This window comes from Stegostoma tigrinum, chromosome 7 (assembly GCF_030684315.1).
Source record: "Stegostoma tigrinum isolate sSteTig4 chromosome 7, sSteTig4.hap1, whole genome shotgun sequence".
Lineage (NCBI taxonomy): Eukaryota > Metazoa > Chordata > Chondrichthyes > Orectolobiformes > Stegostomatidae > Stegostoma > Stegostoma tigrinum.
In genome coordinates, this window is record NC_081360.1 from 37,851,086 (window position 1) to 37,870,831 (window position 19,746).

The window sequence follows — 19,746 nt, forward strand, 5'->3', positions numbered from 1 at the left end:
CGTGATCAATGTAGTGGTGCTTTTCTTACATGCCTTTTCGATCACCTGATTTATTTTCTTCCCAACATCCTGACAACTGTTAGGAGGCATGTACATAATTGCCACAGATAGGCCAAAGCAGTATTCTGCAGAACGAACTACAGAATGAAGCTTGCCTACATTGTTAAGTTGCAATAGGCACAGTGCATGCATACACTCACATTCTTTGTTTGCAAAGAACATATTGTGTATGTAGCTTCCAATACATGCAAGTGTGGCACACTGAGCCCGAATGACTACCCTAAATTGAACGTTCATGTAATATTTAGGATACAAAGGATTATATATCAAATCTTAACAAATTGCAGAACATTAGCAAACGCTGGGCACTCCATTTTCCATTTTGGAAGTGTGAGTAAAGTCAATACTGTAAACGCCCAGGATTTTTACACCTTCACGGATTTCAAAACTATGTTTCAACAATGGCTGAAAATATCACAAGCATGCAAAGTAAGTAAAATTTAAGATCTTAGTATTATTTTTAATTTTCATGCTGTATCACACTCTGAGGAATGGAGTACCTGGAAGTTCCTTTTGGGAGCATAATTCAACAAATGAACTTCTGTTGGTTCTCTAGCACCACTAGGAGGCTCTCAGTAGTACTGCGCCTAATGGTAATGTTGACCTTTGTAAAACTGCAATCTAATGATCGTTATTTTCATTTCCTGTGTGAACAGCATCTGCTTCTAAATTTATCAACAAAAGAAAATTCCTTTCAATGTTCTGCAGTGCCCTTGGACTCAAATAGCAAAGACTAGCTGTTATTCTGTCCCCAGCCATAGGCAGCAGGACCACAAGAGACATTTCCTGCAACAAGAGTTGAAATCTTTCCCCTGGAAAGCAATAGAGGCAAATACAAATTCCCCCAGTCTAACATGCTGCACACGAATCATTTATTAGATCCCGTCAGCTAGTAAATACAATTGTCAAACGTAATAACAATAATTTACATTTAAAGAAGTGCCTTAGTGTCCCGAGATACTTCACAAGAGCAAAATTAAACAGAATCTGACACTGAGTCACATAAGGAAATGTTGGAATAAGTGATTGAAAGCTTTGTCAAAGAATGAATGTTTAAAGAATCTGCTTGAAGAGACAGAGAGAGAAAGTAAATGGAGGAGAAAATTCCTGAGTTCAGCATCTTGGGAACTATTAAGGGTGGACGTCAACGATAGCACAGCAAATATTGTGGATGCAGAAGAGCCAGAATTGGAAGAACTGAAAGTTATCTGAGGGTTGCAGAACAGAGGTTACAGTGATAGGGAGGAGAACATTCTTGAAGGGATTTGAAATTAAAGATGAAAACTTTAAAATTGAGGTCAAACTTTTAAATTGGAGGTCAAACAGCCTGGGGGTGATGGCGAACAGAATTTGATGTAAATTAGAATAGAGACAGTGGAATTTTGAATGAGTTAAATTTACTGAAGATAGAAGGTGGAGGCCAGCAGAAGAATTGATATCATGCATAGGAATTATAGCTAAGATCATGAAATATGGTAACTTGATCAGCCCATTACATGTTTAAATGTCATGTGTTGAGATGCACAAAATTCACTGCCTGGTTAGCCTTTCAGCATCAAAGTTATTGTAGGCATATATATAAAATATATATATATATAAATATATATAAAAACTTGTTAATTTTGTTTAACACACACAAGGTATTAGTATAGAATTTGAGAGTAGTAATTAGTAAGCTAAGATTTCAAATTGAAATAGTAAGAACATGGTTGTTAACTTGTTTCATTAATGAAAACTCCTGCTACACTGTGTCATGGTTTCTGGTCCCTCATGCTGAACCTCTGCACCTTAGTTTCGGAAGAAAAAGCAGAAGCTTACTATTTACTTCATGGTATTTTTGAGTGGCTTTTAAAGGAAGCTTTAGGAATATGACTTGTTATTTAATAAGTTTTATTTTGCTAAGCATTAAAGCTGTGAATTTGCTGAAAAAGAAATATGTTTCTAATTTTAGATTGCATTTCAATTGTGGAATATAGTAATATTCTCTGTTATACATTGTAACTGTACAGAAGACGTAAAAATCACAGAATTTGAACGAGCAGTTCACATCTCCAGACAGTTTTGCTGCAGTCAGAACATGATTTAATCTCTAATCAATTGATTCAAAATGAATGAAAACCATTCAAAACAAAATTACGCTATCAAGAATGCTGTTAAGTGCTTATAGCGACGCCTTGTGGCAGTACATAAAATAAGCAATAAAATTTTTATGACTGTCCTTTCAGAATGGACAGTTCATAATTGTGTTCAAGTCTTCAATTTCATCCAATGCCTGGGTAAATCAAAATGTGCAAAAGCCAATCTGCTGTGTAAGTGGGTATAAATGTTATGATCCCGCTTCCACAAAATTTAATAGAATAGATACTTGAGTGAGTGATAATGGGAACTGCAGATGCTGGAGAATCCAAGATAACAAAGTGTGAAGCTGGATGAACACAGCAGGCCCAGCAGCATCTCAGGAGCACAAAAGCTGACGTTTCGGGCCTAGACCCTTCACCAGAAAGGGGGTTGGGGAGAGGGAACTGGAATAAATAGGGAGAGAGGGAGAGGCGGACCGAAGATGGAGAGAAAACAAGATAGGTAGAGAGGAGAGTATAGGTGGGGAGGTAGGGAGGGGATAGGTCAGTCCAGGGAAGATGGACAGGTCAAGGAGGTGGGATGAGGTGGTAGGTAGGAAATGGAGGTGTGGCTTGAGGTGGGAGGAAGGGATGGGTGAGAGGAAGAACAGGTTAGGGAGGCAGAGACAGGTTGGACTGGATTTGGGATGCAGTGGGGGGGTGGGGTTAGAGTTTTTGTGTGATAGGAATAAAAGTTAGTAAGGGTTAAAGGGACAAGTTGAAAGAATCAAGGCACCGAAACTGTACAGCTAAAGCAACTGCAACCAATTATTTTGCACCAATTATTTTCTAGATTAAATGACACTCAGATTTTAACTCGAGCACAATAATCAATAATACCCTGTGAACAAAATAATAATCTATTCATATATAATTTTAATGCATAAAATGTTCCCATACTGTGAATAATTGTTTGAATTGATTCTCTAATTGACTGAACTAAACATTGATCAAGAATTTGCAAGGAATTGTGCAGTCAGAATGGTGCATCAGCACTGGTTAAGTGCCCTCTCAAGTCACAGAAATTTATTGCAATAATAAGTTCAACAATTACTCGTGCCACTCCTTGCTTCCCAATATTAACCAGAAAATTATTCCAGCTAGGTCATTACTGAAGTCAACATTGATGTAAAATTTGCTGAATGAAATCAATTGAGATTACCACTGCAAATATTAGAGCATTTCAAAATGGTGCTGGTGGATTAAAATGCAGGAATCATAACAAGAACACACTTAATGCAACATCCTAGTATAACATCTCTGTGAATACTAATCTTTCAAACACATTGATCAGAGCTTTTATTTTTGCATCGCATATGTGCAAAAATATATTATTTATAATGAATTCCTGGATCACCAAATGCTATCACAACAAAAAAATCTGGAGTAACGCTTGATAAATTTTAAGCTGGGACAATTGCTTTCTGCATTGGTTCCAAAATTAACGTCACAATGTCATTCAGAGGAAGAGTACGGCCAACAATTTCTTAAAATCAACATCTCTCAAATATGACTAATCTTTATTTGTATTGATATCTTTTAGTACTTACTATCAGGTATCAATAAAGTAAGCAAAAAACTATGTTAAAATTTTCACCAACAAAAATACATGAATAAATGAACTTTTAACTATCTATTGACTGCATAGCTTCCAATTTGCATCCATCTTGCACGCAGCAAATTCAAATTATTTACACATGAAATTGTGGGCCAAATTCACCACAGAAAATGATGACTATGATATGATTCTAATGCACACACATATGTTAGCTCATATAACATATGCCAAGAAGATCAAGTTCTAGTTGATATGGATGTTTTGAAGTTTATTAACAACACTATTTACATTCATATAATATCACAGACTTCTACACAGTCTGGGTTCTCTGATTATTGATATTAAGGATGGATGGGGAGGGTTGGTTTGCTCATTTAGCTGAATGGGTGGTTGCAATGCAGAGCGATACCAACAGCATAGTTTCAATTTCTGAATTGGCTATGGTTATCATGAAGGACTCTCCACCTTAAACTCTTCCCCATGCCTGAGGCATGGTGACCTTCAGGTTAAACCACCGCTAGTCATCTCTCTCTCCCTAATGGGAAAACAACCTACGGTAACCCCAACCACAATTTGGTAAGACAATGGTGACCTTCCCTTTTCAAGAATAGCTAGTGAAAGACAAACAATATCCACTGCAACAAAACCAATGGCTGATTTCACAACATACTGACTGAGGAGGAATGTAAATACAATGCTGATCTTTCCAGGCTATCATGGAGCAGATGATAGGAGTGCTAATGATGAGATTCTATCGCTCCAATCGGTTTCCTGCATCTTAATCCACCAGCACCATTTTGAAATGATCTACAACAATATCTTGTTGTTATCTTCCTCAGACAATGATTGAGGCCTAGTTTCAACAAGACATGAGCTAATTGCAGTGATTGTTCATTTTCTGTAACTTCGTTGATGCTCGAAAGACAAATGACCTCAGTCTGTTCACAAAGGCAAATACAGCTTTCGGTTTTTTTTATCTCTCTTGCTGAATAAAAGCAAACACTTTCTACCATTTGAAGGTTTTCCATTATCTGACAGCCCACAATGAACAGTGAGAAGGTGTTAGACTATGCTGGGCCTGGGGGAAAGAGTAGAACTCCCTTAGACATGATTCTAAATTGGGATGATGCTAAGGACAGGTAATCTATGTAGCTTGGTTCTTCATTGACCATGTTAATGAATGTGCATTTGTGGTTGCAAAGAAGTGTCTGCCATGCCACTTTTGAGTCCTTAGAAGTGTTTTTTCTCATTTCCCCTCCCACTACATGCAGTGTGAAGGGCAGATTCTAGCTCACAGCACTTGACCTAGTGCATGGCCTGATTTAAAAATGACACTCACGCCAGAAATCCCAGGAAGTCCCAATAATAGCATGTACACTGCCTCTAGCAAAAAGACAGCACAGGCAGGATATCATTCAGGCACGTTGCTCAGTTAATGAGATGAACTGCAGAGAATACATTGAGAAAACTCACTGGATCTTATGAATAGAAACCCTCCAAGAAAGTGACACTTATTTAATTGACATTTAATGACATTTGGAAGATTTCTGGTAAAATTCAGCCCTGAGAAAAGTCAGTGTTAAATAAACCATTTGAGCAAAGTCCACTGGCTCAGCTTGGGAAATATTTAATTGGTTTTCATTATCCTCTTTCAGGTGTCAGTTCTGCCTGAGAGCTGCATTCTCAACTCTAACTCAAAGGTTGAGAGCTCGATGCGTGTTGAGGTTTCCAACATGTTAGTTGAGGTTGACACCTCAGTGCACCATTAGATATATCATTTTTGGGATGTTAAACCGAGACCTCATCTGCCTTCCCTGGCGGACATAGAAGTTTCTACGGCATTTTTTTGAAAACTTGTTCAGCATTCGGGCCACCATTTATTCCTCAAACAACTTCAATCAAGTTGGCTGAGTGTAAATCAACTGCTGAGTTACCTATCTAGCAACAGTGCTTACACTTCAAAATTATTCAGTTGGCTGAAACTCACTTTGCCACCTCATGAAATTGTGAAAGACACTACATAAGTCCAACTGTGTTTTTGCTTCTCACAGAAGTCTTATGTTGAATTTTGCTTATTCCCTCACAATATATTTTTTAGAACTCTTGTGTAAACTCTTTTAATGGGACTCCCAGTACCATCAACTACAGGAGGATGAAGAACTAATACATCAAACATTTTTTTCTCCGAACAGAAAGATATAAGTAGATTGGGGGGAGAAAGGAGGTTCATATTTACCGGAAATAATAAACTTGTAAAATGAGCAAAAGACAGAGGCACCTCAGAGCTCAAATACACAGCTCATTGCGAAAAAGGAAACCAAGCTGTCTAATAAATACTATGCTCACTTAGATCTAATCTGCAGAGGCTCACCAACATATAAAGGTTCCCTTAGTGCTTTCATTAGTTGAAGGTAAAATTCAATACAAAATCCTGAATCATGCTGGTCCAATTTACATATAATCACACATGGAAACAACTGGAACCTTGCTGCATTGCTTGAAAATAGTCATTAAAAGAATTAAATATCATCAACCGTCTGAGTGAACAACTGCCAGCATCCAAGATGACGCGGCCACAGCACTTAATGCTAGGCTGCCAGGTTGAGAGAATAACAACAAAGAAAACTGAAAAGCCACCTGTTTCATTGAAGTCTTTACAAACTATTTTCAAAACATGGCAACATTATCTATGTATAAATTATAAATCAGTTCATAGCAAACATTTTATTTCTTTTACATGATCAAATATGATCAAAAGCAGGATTCAAATTCGAAAGCTTGTTAATGAAATATCGTTGCATCATTTAAGATGTTGCGTTGATCAAACCAATCCATTTAAGCAGACACTTTCATTTGGTTATAGACTTGATTCATCTCTTCATAAGGAGTTTTGTATATGAGACAAGATAGTGCAGAAGCATTCAAATTAACTGTCAGATCAGGACAGATATTCTACGACAGACATGCCAAGACTAAGAGGCAGGTTAAATACGATTATTAAAATTTCAAAGAAAACCTTTTTTTACTAAGCAATCAAAACACTTCACCAATAAAACATTAAATATAAATCTATACATTATCTGAATGATTTGTATGTCATCAACAACTATAGAACAGAGCTGTATCATAAGAAAAACCTTCTTTGACTACAGTACTAGAAAATACTCCAAAAAGATTCAAAGGATTTGAGATTTATTTAGTTCACTGTAATATAGTGTTCTCTATTAGAATGAATGTCTTTATTCTTTAATAAAGTTTATACTAACAAATATTAAACACTTAAATGGCAGAGTAAAAAGAAAAGGGATAGCGAACCAAATGTTTTGTACTTACTGGTGATGACGGACCTTGAGTGACCCTGAAATTAATTTCCATTTCTTGAACTTTCTTTTTCAGTTCAATATTCTCAGTTTCCAATTCCTGAATCTGGAAAACAACCTTGTCTTTGAAACTGTGCAAGCATGTTTTCAAATATATTGCAACTTAGATCATGTTAATGTTCAAAAAGCAGAACTAGAATTGTCTGATTTTGACAAGGAAGGAATAAGAAAAACTTGCATTGGAGGAGACCCAACATGAATGTGGGACTGGGATAAATCATGACAACCAGGATTAATTAAAAAACTGGAGTTTCGTTACAGGAATATGAAGGAAGTAGAATGCAACAGAAGGCTTCACTGTTCCGAGATTGAAGAAAAATAATATCAGAGATAATGGGAACTGCAGATGCTGGAGAATTCCAAGATAATAAAATGTGAGGCTGGATGAACACAGCAGGCCAAGCAGCATCTCAGGAGCACAAAAGCTGATGTTTCGGGCCTAGACCCTTCATCAGAGAGGGGGATGGGGAGAGGGAACTGGAATAAATAGGGAGAGAGGGGGAGGCGGACCGAAGATGGAGAGTAAAGAAGATAGGTGGAGAGAGTATAGGTGGGGAGGTAGGGAGGGGATAGGTCAGTCCAGGGAAGACGGACAGGTCAAGGAGGTGGGATGAGGTTAGTAGGTAGCTGGGGGTGCGGCTTGGGGTGGGAGGAAGGGATGGGTGAGAGGAAGAACCGGTTAGGGAGGCAGAGACAGGTTAGACTGGTTTTGGGATGCAGTGGGTGGGGGGGAAGAGCTGGGCTCCCATCATCTCCAACACCATTCACGACCTCATCACCTCAGGGGACCTCCCACCCACAGCCTCCAACCTCATTGTTCCCCAACCCCGCACGGCCCGTTTCTATCTCCTTCCCAAAATCCACAAACCTGCATGCCCTGGTCGACCCATCGTCTCAGCCTGCTCCTGCCCCACCGAACTCATCTCCACCTATCTGGACTCCATTTTCTCCCCTTTGGTCCAGGAACTCCCCACCTACGTCCGTGACAACACCCACGCCCTCCACCTCCTCCAGGACTTCCAATTCCCTGGCCCCCAACACCTCATATTCACCATGGACGTCCCGTCCCTGTACACCTGCATTCCGCATGGAGATGGCCTCAAGGCCCTCCGCTTCTTCCTGTCCCGCAGGCCCGACCAGTCCCCCTCCACCGACACTCTCATCCGCCTAGCTGAACTCGCCCTCACACTCAACAACTTCTCTTTTGACTCCTCCCACTTCCTACAGGCTAAGGGGGTGGCCATGGGCACCCGCATGGGCCCCAGCTATGCCTGCCTCTTTGTAGGTTACGTGGAACAGTCCCTCTTCCGCACCTACACAGGCCCCAAACCCCACCTCTTCCTCCGGTACATTGATGACTGTATCGGCGCCGCCTCTTGCTCCCCAGAGGAGCTCGAACAGTTCATCCACTTCACCAACACCTTCCACCCCAACCTTCAGTTCACCTGGGCCATCTCCAGCACATCCCTCACCTTCCTGGACCTCTCAGTCTCCATCTCAGGCAACCAGCTTGTAACTGATGTTCATTTCAAGCCCACCGACTCCCACCGCTACCTAGAATACACCTCCTCCCACCCACCCTCCTGCAAAAATTCCATCCCCTATTCCCAATTCCTCCGCCTCCGCCGCATCTGCTCCCACGATAAGACATTCCACTCCCGCACATCCCAGATGTCCAAGTTCTTTAAGGACCGCAACTTTCTCCCCACAGTGATCGAGAACGCCCTTGACCGCGTCTCCCGTATTTCCCGCAACACATCCCTCACACCCCGCCCCCGCCACAACCGCCCTAAGAGGATCCCCCTCGTTCTCACACACCAACCTACCAACCTCCGGATACAACGCATCATCCTCCGACACTTCCGCCATTTACAATCCGACCCCACCACCCAAGACATTTTTCCATCCCCTCCCCTGTCTGCTTTCCGGAGAGACCACTCTCTCCGTGACTCCCTTGTACGCTCCACACTGCCCTCCAACCCCACCACACCCGGCACCTTCCCCTGCAACCGCAGGAAATGCTACACTTGTCCCCACACCTCCTCCCTCACCCCTATCCCAGGCCCCAAGATGACATTCCACATTAAGCAGAGGTTCACATCTGCACATCTGCCAATGTGGTATACTGCATCCACTGTACCCGGTGCGGCTTCCTCTACATTGGGGAGACCAAGCGGAGGCTTGGAGACCGCTTTGCAGAACACCTCCGCTCAGTTCGCAACAAACAACTGCACCTCCCAGTCGCAAACCATTTCCACTCCCCCTCCCATTCTCAAAATGACATGTCCATCATGGGCCTCCTGCACTGCCACAATGATGCCACCCCAAGGTTGCAGGAACAGCAACTCATATTCAGCCTGGGAACCCTGCAGCCATATGGTATCAATGTGGACTTCACCAGTTTCAAAATCTCCCCTTCCCCTACTGCATCCCTAAACCAGCCCAGTTCGTCCCCTCCCCCCACTGCACCACACAACCAGCCCAGCTCTTCCCCCCCACCCACTGCATCCCAAAACCAGTCTAACCTGTCTCTGCCTCCCTAACCGGTTCTTCCTCTCACCCATCCCTTCCTCCCACCCCAAGCCGCACCCCCAGCTACCTACTAACCTCATCCCACCTCCTTGACCTGTCCGTCTTCCCTGGACTGACCTATCCCCTCCCTACCTCCCCACCTATACTCTCCTCTCCACCTATCTTCTTTACTCTCCATCTTCGGTCCGCCTCCCCCTCTCTCCCTATTTATTCCAGTTCCCTCTCCCCATCCCCCTCTCTGATGAAGGGTCTAGGCCCGAAACGTCAGCTTTTGTGCTCCTGAGATGCTGCTTGGCCTGCTGTGTTCATCCAGCCTCACATTTTATTAATCGAAGAAAAATAATACTTGTTTTCTGGGAGTTCCTGATTGGTAATCCATTTGTATGTGATTTTATAAACAGCTTGTACACAAGTAAACTGCTACTCCATCCTTTCTCCTTCGCTTTTCCCCATTTAACATCGGCTCACCACAAGTTGGTTGACCACGTTGAGACAAAACATATGGTTGGATTCTGAACTGTAGCTCCATTACTTATTAAAATTTAACAGATACTAATTTTAATCTTGAGACTTAACTACGAATCTTGACTATGACAAAAAACTGGACTAATAACTCATCAATACATTGATTGTTCTCGAACTGAGGCAAGGGGTAAACTGGGACAGTATACTATGTACATAGAACAATCTTTGAATTGCAAAAATCACTGAAAATTTGAAATTAGCTTTTCAGATGCAAGAGAACAACTGTTTTCATAATGCTTTGTGTAAATTCAGAGTGCAAATGTTCCAAGGCACTTCATTAGAACATTATAAAACAAAGCATGAGACAGAGCATTGTTTTAAAAAAAAGTCAGGTCAGTTGACCAAATACTTTGCAAAAGAATTATATTTCAACAAATCTCAAAGAGGAATAGTGAGGTTGAGACGTAGAGAGGTATTCCAGAGCTTGCGACCTACTTAACTGAAAGCAGGGCCACCTCATATGGTAACTACTCAAAATGCCAGAAGCAAAAGAATTCAGAAGTCTCAGAGGGCTTCAGGTTTGGAGGAGATCAAGCAGACGGGGAGACGTGAAACCATGGAGGGACTTGAAAAGGAGTAGAATTATAATATCAAAACATGGAATGATTAGGAATTTACGCAGGTCAGAGAGCACAGGGGTGACAGGTTTACAGGACTTGGTGTGAGTTAATGACAGGTCGTGAGTTTTAGATGATGTCAAGTTTACGGAGGGTAGAATGAGAGATACAAATCAAAAATGCATTGGAAAAGTCAAGTCTAGAATACCACAGGCCTGAATTATAATTTCAGCAGCAGAAGAGCTGAGACAGGGCATTGGTGGACAACATAATGGAGGTCATTTTAATGATAGCACAAACATGATGTTGAGAGTTGTCCTGGGCCAAATGTGACACCAAGGGTGAAAATAGATCAGTTTAATCTCAGACTGTTGTTAGGGAAAGGGATTGAGTTGTTCACTGTGGAACTGAGATTTGAGGAGAGACTTAAAAATATTGGCTTTTAATCTTCCCAACAATTAGTTGGAGCAAGTTTCTGCTCATTCAGGATAAATAAGAAGTTTAGAGATATAAAAGTGTAGAGCTGGATGAACACAGCAGGCCAAGCAGCATCTTAAGAGCACAAATGCTGCTTGGCCTGCTGTGTTCATTCAGCTCTACATTTTGTTATCTTGGATTCTCCAGCATCTGCAGTTCCTACTATCTCTTAGATAAGAAGTTTGATAGTTTAGAAATAATGGCGGACTGGAGACAGACATTGAGTTACAACTGTGTATGTGTGAAAATTGAAACTACTTATTGATGATGTCCTGGTAGGGCAGCACATAATGAGAAATCTGTGGGGATCAAAGATAGATCAGTACATGAGCAGCAAGAGGTGCCATTACAAGTGTTTTTCTGGTGACAATTCAATTAAAATGGAAACCAGCAAGAGTGGTTCCAACCAGCTACATGCCCGTAGAGATGAAGGAAGGTAAGGACACCAGGTCAAAGGCTGCAGACAGGAAGAGTGGAGGACACGAAGGGAAAATTAATGATTTTCACAATCATATGGGATATAATTTGTGACTTTGAGAGCTCTTTTGGATTGTGGCAGAGTTGAAAGCTGATTGGATGTTATCAGGAATGGGGAAAACTAAACATTCTGTCGCAGAGGCTTTAGCTGCTAGCTTTGCAACAATTCATTCTGAAACTCTGGCACTGTTTGTCAAACCCTGTTCATTAGCCAATTAGCAGCTCAATAAGAAAGAGCAAAACCATATTGGCTTGGTGGTCAAGGTTGCACAGGACTGACATAGCTTCTGTAATCCAGTTCCAGTGAAAAATTTGACAAGTATTTATCACCAACTGTCCTCCCATAGCTGATAAGTCTGCACTCCTTTGTGTTGAACATCCCTTTGAACAAAAATTAAGGGTGGCGAGGATTTGGAAGCTACCTTGAGGAAGTGATTTCGATATCCATTACAAATAGAGCCTGACTGATTGACTTGACTGAATTCTGAAGGAGCTAGCTGGCAGACAAAGCCATTGAAAGGTGGTGAGAGAGGGCATTAGCTGCAAAATGATTGCATCCAACCGCCTTATGGTCCAGCATATCTGTCTCTCACATAAATATTCAACCTGGCAACCAAAGCAATGAGGAATGTAGGGGAACATGGCAGTAAGAGCAATGGGTATAATTAAAGGTGAGGTGTTAACCTGGTGAAGTTACAGCACAAGACTGTAGGCTAGATACTGGGAGACACACATGTAATTATTGGTCAGACAGATAGTCCACCACCTTCCCACCCACTCCTGAACTAAACCCATTATAGAAGGCCGGCAGGTGCCAAAATCATCTGTCTGCTCCCCACACCTGAGTAAATAATCAGAGATAATGGGAACTACAGATGCTGGAGAATCCAAGATAACAAAGTGTGAAGTTGGATGAACACAGCAGGCCAAGCAGCATCTTGTGCTCCTGAGATGCTGCTTGGCCTGCTGTGTTCATCCAGCTTCACACTTTGTTAAGTAAATAATCACGTGTGATTTGGGCTCGGTAAAAGTTCAATTGACCCCAATAATAAGTTGCCCATAACTATAAAATAGTTAGCATGGGTAGTCAAGTAAAAGTAGGATTCGCATCTTCTTTTTTAAAAAAAGTGCTTAAAACGGCAGGCAGAGGTTGCTGTCATAGGATGGTGCCTCTTGCCCATTGGCGGCACCACCAGGAAGACTAAACTTCCTAAATCTACAATCTCTACGGTCCTGGACAAACACAAGAAGAACAAGATAAAGAACTGCAGATGCTGGAGATCTGAAACAACATCTGATATTGGTGCCACAACTCAGCAGGTCTGGCAGCATCTGTGGACAGAAAGCAAAGCTAACATTTCAGGTTTAGTGAATGGAGCAGAGGAAAAAATTAGGATTATCAACATCCCCAAACTGTCCTCAGAATCATAGATAATGGGAACTGCAGATGTTGGAGAATCCAAGATAACAAAGTGAGAAGCTGGATGAACACAGCAGGCCAAGCAGCATCTCAGGAGCACAAAAGCTGACGTTTCGGGCCTAGACTCTTCATCAAAAAAGGGGGATGGGGAGAGGGTTCTGAAACAAATAGGGAGAGAGGGGGAGGCGGACAGAAATTGGAGAGAAAAGAAGATAGGTGGAGAGGAGAGTATAGGTGGGGAGGTGGGAAGGGGATAGGTCAGTCCGGGGAGGACGGACAGGTGAAGGGGGCGGGATGCGGTTAGTAGGTAGGAAATGGAGGTGTGGTCTGAGGTGGGAGGAAGGGATGGGTGAGAGGAAGAACAGGTTAGGGAGGCGGGGACGAGCTGGGCTGGTTTTGGGATGCAGTGGGGGAAGGGGAGATTTTATCCCTATATCCTCCCCACCTCCCCATCTATACTCTCCTCTCCATCTATCTTCTCCTCTATCCATCCTTCATCAAAAAAGGGGGATGGGGTGAGGGTTCTGAAATAAATAGGGAGACGGGGGAGGTGGACCGAAGATGCATAGAGGAGAAGATAGGTGGAGAGGAGAGTATAGGTGGAGAGGTGGGGAGGATATAGGGATAAAATCTCCCCTTCCCCCACTGCATCCCAAAACCAGCCCAGCTCATCCCCGCCTCCCTAACCTGTTCTTCCTCTCACCCATCCCTTCCTCCCACCTCAAGCCACACCTCCATTTCCTACCTACTAACCTCATCCCGCCCCCTTCACCTGTCCGTCCTCCCTGGACTGACCTATCCCCTCCCTACCTCCCCACCTATACTCTCCTCTCCAGCCATCTTGTTTTCTTTCCATCTTCGGTCCGCCTCCCCCTCTCTCCCTATTTATTTCAGAATCCTCTCCCCATCCCCCTTTTCTGATGAAGGGGCTAGGCCCGAAACGTCAGCTTTTGTGCTCCTGAGATGCTGCTTGGCCTGCTGTGTTCATCCAGCTTCACACTTTGTTATCTTGTCCTCAGAATCATGCTATTTTTACTTGGAAATATATCGCTTTCCTTCATTGTTGCTGTGTCAAAATCTTGGGAATTGTTCCTTAATAGCATTATCACAGGATCTTCATTACATGGAATGACAGTGATTTATAAATGGAGCTCACTATCACTTTCTCAAGGGCATTTAGCGTCATGCAATAATTATTAGTGTTATCAGAAACATCCAGATCCCATAAATGAATTACTTCCTTTTTCAAAAAAAAAGATTGGTGGGATGTTGAGATGTTGGCTTGCAGCAGCAGACCGGAAACCTCATTGTCAGATGTGGGGACATAACTTGGAAGTTCACCCTTCTTAGGGCAGTACTGCTGACGACAGAATCCACTTAAGGTTCATGAGATTCTAATACATAGAAAACAGCTGTTTGGCCATTTGGACATTCTCATACATTGAGGTTGACAATAGATTCAGGCCTCAAAGGGGTAACAGTATGGTAATGATTTACAGTATCTTCCTGGTCCCATTGTAATTATTAATTGAGAGCCCATTTTTATGTTGTCATTCATTTAGAATAAGATCTGTAAATATAAAAAATGAGACCTTTCTGATCATTTGGCGACTGATACATTCTGTGAAAGGTGAATGCATTATTCAATATGACAGAAAGATGTTGCATAACGTGTTTTGCCCTTTAACTATGGATCTCACAACTTTGTACAATGGAGTCTTAGAAACATTAAGTCTAAATTACTGTCCCCATTAATTTGAACATATTTTTAATTTGGAAGTTTAAAGTGCCCTCAAATGTGCACTTTAATGTGGTTCTAATGTTGGTGTCCTTTCTAATAGGATAACCGTGCTATGAACAAAAATGCAAAATCACAAACCAACACAACACAAGTAGAAAGTGGTCCAAGTTGTCTCAGTTTTGAGGGACTTACTGCAAAGCTTCAAAGATGCAGGTGCAGGTTGGATGCACTTGGCTTAATGCATTTTCAAACTATCCCACAATTCAATAGGCCCTTTTGTATGATTTGTTCTAAGTTCCATTAGGACCTGAGGATTAAGTCAGGTTATCAAAAATGAGCCAAGTTTATCAAATTAACTGTATTCAAATCAAGTTTGAAGGTCATCGATATCAATTTTTTTTTTGACAAATTTCTCAGAATTTAAACACAGCAACATAAAGCCATCCTTTACACGATGACTCTGACTGCATCATCAATTGTAAGCACATGAAAAAACCCATAAGGATAATAATTTGGAAATTGTATTATAAACCTACATGCTGAAGCATGAACTTTGATTGCAACCAACATGGAAGCCATGAAACAGGATTTTGCAATAGCTTACTTCAAGGATTACGTGATGTCTAATAATTCCCAAACCTCAATGATACTTAATGACCTCTGCCCTGCCTGAGGTTCAAGGAAGTACATACATCTGCTTAATCACTTGTCTGACAAAATTTCAAATCCCTTCCCCCACAGTGCTCCTATTTTAAAATTATTTTACTCAGAAGAGATGCCTCAACTGCTATTGGAACAGCTGTGCAAGAGTAAAACGGAAAACAGAATGAAGATTTAGTCGATTCTTCTGTTGTTTGTATTTGTCTTTGTAAGTTCACAGGAATAATAAATAAAAAAAAGGACATATCATGTCACAGCCCTTGTTGCTCACAAATGTATATGTGACAGAGTCTATGGATTATATGAAAATAACAGGGAATTGCATGAGTCAATAAGCTTAAGGCTATTTTTGCCTTATTCTTGTATCCTGGCTGACCCTTCCTTTCTCATGAATCTTTATTCCACTTGTTTATAGCTTGTCTTCATTACAAGTCATCATTGGAATCACGTGTAAATGCTTGATGCTCAAGTAATGGCTTGGAGATACATTCAGCAGCCATTGTCATCACCACACTGCTGCAATAGTATGTCTGTGAACTACTGTGGCAGTGGGAAGTATTTTTAAAATGCTGGTACGAAATTTGATGCGAGATTTCTTTGTAATTAGTGGACAACTTAGCTCAAATTGTGGTATTTTTGCATATTGTTTAAAGCAGTGAGCACTCCTGAGTAGTATTGATTAACCTACTCCAACTTATGGTTTAGCATATTTTGGTGTGTGGGCTCTGGTTTTGGAGTTATGCTGAGTGATGTGTAAGATCCAGAAGGTATGGAACTTCTCTGATGTTCAGTGAAGGTGAAAATTAGGTGTGATGCTGCCGCTGACATTGCCAATTCCAACCCTGTGTACGAGCACATTTGTATTCTGATGAGAATCTTACTTGTTCTCAATTCCAATGTTAATCTTTTCTCCAAAGATGCTGCAGGAAATGCCGAACGTTTATAGCATTTTGTATTTTGTTTTACTTTTTTTTTGAAAACTGCTTGGGATAAATATAGAAACCTGCCCTGAAATGTTGACCAGTTAAAACAGAAAGGAAAAAAACTCAGATCAATGGTTTGGATAAATACCATTTATAAAACAAAGTTTTCGCTCAAATCTGTCTTTTTATTTTCAGATGCCAGTGGAGGCACCAGATGTTCCCAGCATTTTGCCTTTTTATTCAAACATTTTCTCTTTACATTGAGGAATGAAATCAAACTTGCTGACTCAAGGTTAAAATTCCCTTTAATTGTTGCTTCCATTTTTCCCTCTACCCACAAAATAGTGAAAAAAACCTGATTCATGTGCAAAAGTTAATCCGAAAACGGTGTTATATATACAGTTGGTTTTCATTTGAATCTGAAGAGATTCAAAATATGTTCATAACCCATGGCTTTTAAACTTTAATTCAGAGAAGCAGTTCATTAAATGCTGAAAAGCCATTGTTGCACTTACCACATACAGCCACAATGATTAAATGTGGTTGAAGTTCACATGCACTGATGTCGAGATATGGTTTGCAATGTCTGTCACAGAAGCAGTTTCACACAAACCTGCTGCTGAAGCTTGGTAAACCATGAGTGCTGTGAAAGTTAATTGTCCCAGTATTTGGGCACATGGCTTGCAACATAACGTACCTCCATGAACATTTGGAGAGGCAAGGATTGTACAGGCATTTGGAGAGACAAGGACTCATTTGGGATAGTCAGCATGGCTCTGTGTGTGGGAAGTCGTGTCTCACAAATTTGAAAGAATTTTTTGAAAGGGTGACGACATGGATTTTAGCAGGGCCCTTTGACACAGTACCTTACTGTAGATTGTGGTGTAACGTTAAATGTCACAGGATCCAGGGAGAGCTAGCCAATTGGATACAAAATTGGCTAGGTGGTAGAAATTAGAGGCTGGCGGTAGGGGTTGCTTTTCAGACTGGAGGCCTATGACCAGCTATGACAGGTACTGGGTCTACTGTTATTCACCATTTTTATAAATGATTTGGCTTCTTAGGAATGTTTAGTAAGTTTGTGAACAATACCAAGTCCGGTGGTATAGTGGACAGTGAAGGAGGTTATCGGGGAATGCAGCGAGATCGTGATCAGTTGGGCCAGTGGGCTGAGGAAAGGCAGATGGAGTTTAATTTAAATAAACACAAGGTGTTGCACGTTGGTACGACAAACCACGGCAGGACTTACACATTCAATGGTAGGGCCCTGGGGAGTATTTTAGAACAAAGATATCTAGGAGTACAGGTTCATAGCTCCTTGAAAATGGAGTTCCAGACAGACAGGGTGGTGAAGAAGGCTTTAGCATACGAGCATTCATTGGTCAGAGCGTTCAGTATAGGAGAACGGATGTGTTGTTACAGCTGTACAAGATGTTGGTAAGGCCACATTTGGAGTACTGTGTGCAATTCTGGTCACCCCTCTATAAAAAAGATATTATTAAACTAGAAAAAATGCAGAAAAGATTTACTAGGCTGCTACTTGGACTGGAAGGTTTGAGTTATAAGGAGAGGTTGGATAGGCTAGAACTCTTTTCGCTGGATTGTAGGAGACTGAAGAGGTGCCTGACCCCATTAGAGGTATATAAATCACAAGAGCCATGGATAAGGTAGACAGTGGACAGATTTTTCCCATGGTAGGGGAGTGTAAAGCTAGAGAGCATAGGTTTAATGTGACAGGGGAGAGATACAAGAGAGTCCGGGGGCAATTTTTTTCTGCACAGAGTGGTGAGACAAACAGGCTGCCAGAGGTAGTAGTGGAAGCAAGTACAATTTCATCACTTAAGAAACATTTAGACATGTATATGGATGGGATTGGTAAGAAGGGTATGGACAAAAACACAGGCAAATGAGAGAATAGTTTAAATTGTGAAAACTGGACAGCATGGGCAAATTGGGCCAGTTTGCATGTTGTAGACCTGTACGACCCTATGACTATGACTCCTTGGATTAGTGTGGGTAAGACTCAGATTGGCCTATACATTTCATCTGCACTATTTCTGCAGAACAGCTCGGGACCCCCACTTCTCAATGTTGACAGAATACCTTGTAAAGAGCAGGGGACTCCAGCAGTGATTTGCGTTTTCTTCCAGGCAGGTTGTATCATAAAAAGATGATGGGAAAAAAAGAAAGACACTATTGATGCTGTGGAAATTCATGAAAAATAATACTAAACACTGGGCTACATTGAAGGATCCCACCTGACAGATGAAGTACTGGGAAATGTTAGTCTGCTGGTGAGCAGGGCATCATGGTTCTGCAGGGAACCTGAAGGGGACCAAGGCCCACCCTTAGAAAGGAAAGGAGCAGATGAGCAGTGGGGTTTGGACCCAAGGCAGCTGTGCCTCAACATTAGTGAATGAATCTTTACGTGACACCTCCTCCCCACTAAACCAACAGCCACGCACACATTTCCATCAACCAGAAGCACCCACTAGATCTCAGGACTCACACTTAACACTGGGAATCTCCACCTCACTGCCACACTTACACCAACACTGCCAATGACATACACACATACATCCCACTGATTACAATACCTCCAGCTGTCGCATGCGCATTGCACAACTACCATCTTATTTAACAGTAGGTGTTCTGCTCTCTCTTTTGCAGAGACAGTTGACATGTAACGAAAGGGAGCAGAATAGAGCCCATATGGGATGGGGACCCTCCAATTCCTGAGCCAGTGGAGAAAACAGACCTGAATATCTTAGGGGTCTACTGCAAAAGACTATTGTAATAGACACCAGACAACATCACAAAGAATGGTATGTTTCTGGTTTATGTTCTTCATCAACACACTGCTGACTTTCATCCAGTTATCTGACATGCTGATCAGACTGCTGACTATGAACATGGACAATTTTCAGTACTCCGTGCCCCTCAAACCCCCTCTACTTCCTCAACCCACCTTTACTCTATCACATCTTATGTTTTTAGGGATGGAAGAACTGTCATTTCTCAGCTTTAGGAGCTAAACAGGAATACAGCAACCGTAACACACGAGTGAAGAGATTACATCATTTGATCTGATATTTACAGCCTGCAGCTCAGATGCCGATACTGAACAAATCCTGGAGATTAATATTGAGGTAGAATCAGCACTTGAACAGCATACAGGCAGAACAAAGATAAAGGGTGTTTCATATGCTGACTCTTTAGGAAGAGAGGCTCTGTGGACAAATTATGCTGTAGCGAAGTCAGATGACGACCTTTATGGGGTGACAGACAGAACGTCCTTCGAGGCTTGCACAGTGAGATG

The 19,746-nt window shown here is 41.7% G+C and overlaps 1 protein-coding gene across 25 annotated transcripts in view; it reads right to left on the reverse strand.

The window, feature by feature from the left end:
• Positions 1-19,746, reverse strand: part of gulp1b (GULP PTB domain containing engulfment adaptor 1b) — a 344,780-nt gene that overhangs the window by 47,510 nt on the left and 277,524 nt on the right. For all 25 annotated transcript variants that reach the window (XM_048534120.2, XM_048534121.2, XM_048534122.2 and 22 more), the window contains one exon: positions 7,069-7,161. In XM_048534120.2, the coding sequence (XP_048390077.1) occupies positions 7,069-7,161 (93 nt within the window). The remainder of the gene's footprint in view (positions 1-7,068; positions 7,162-19,746) is intronic.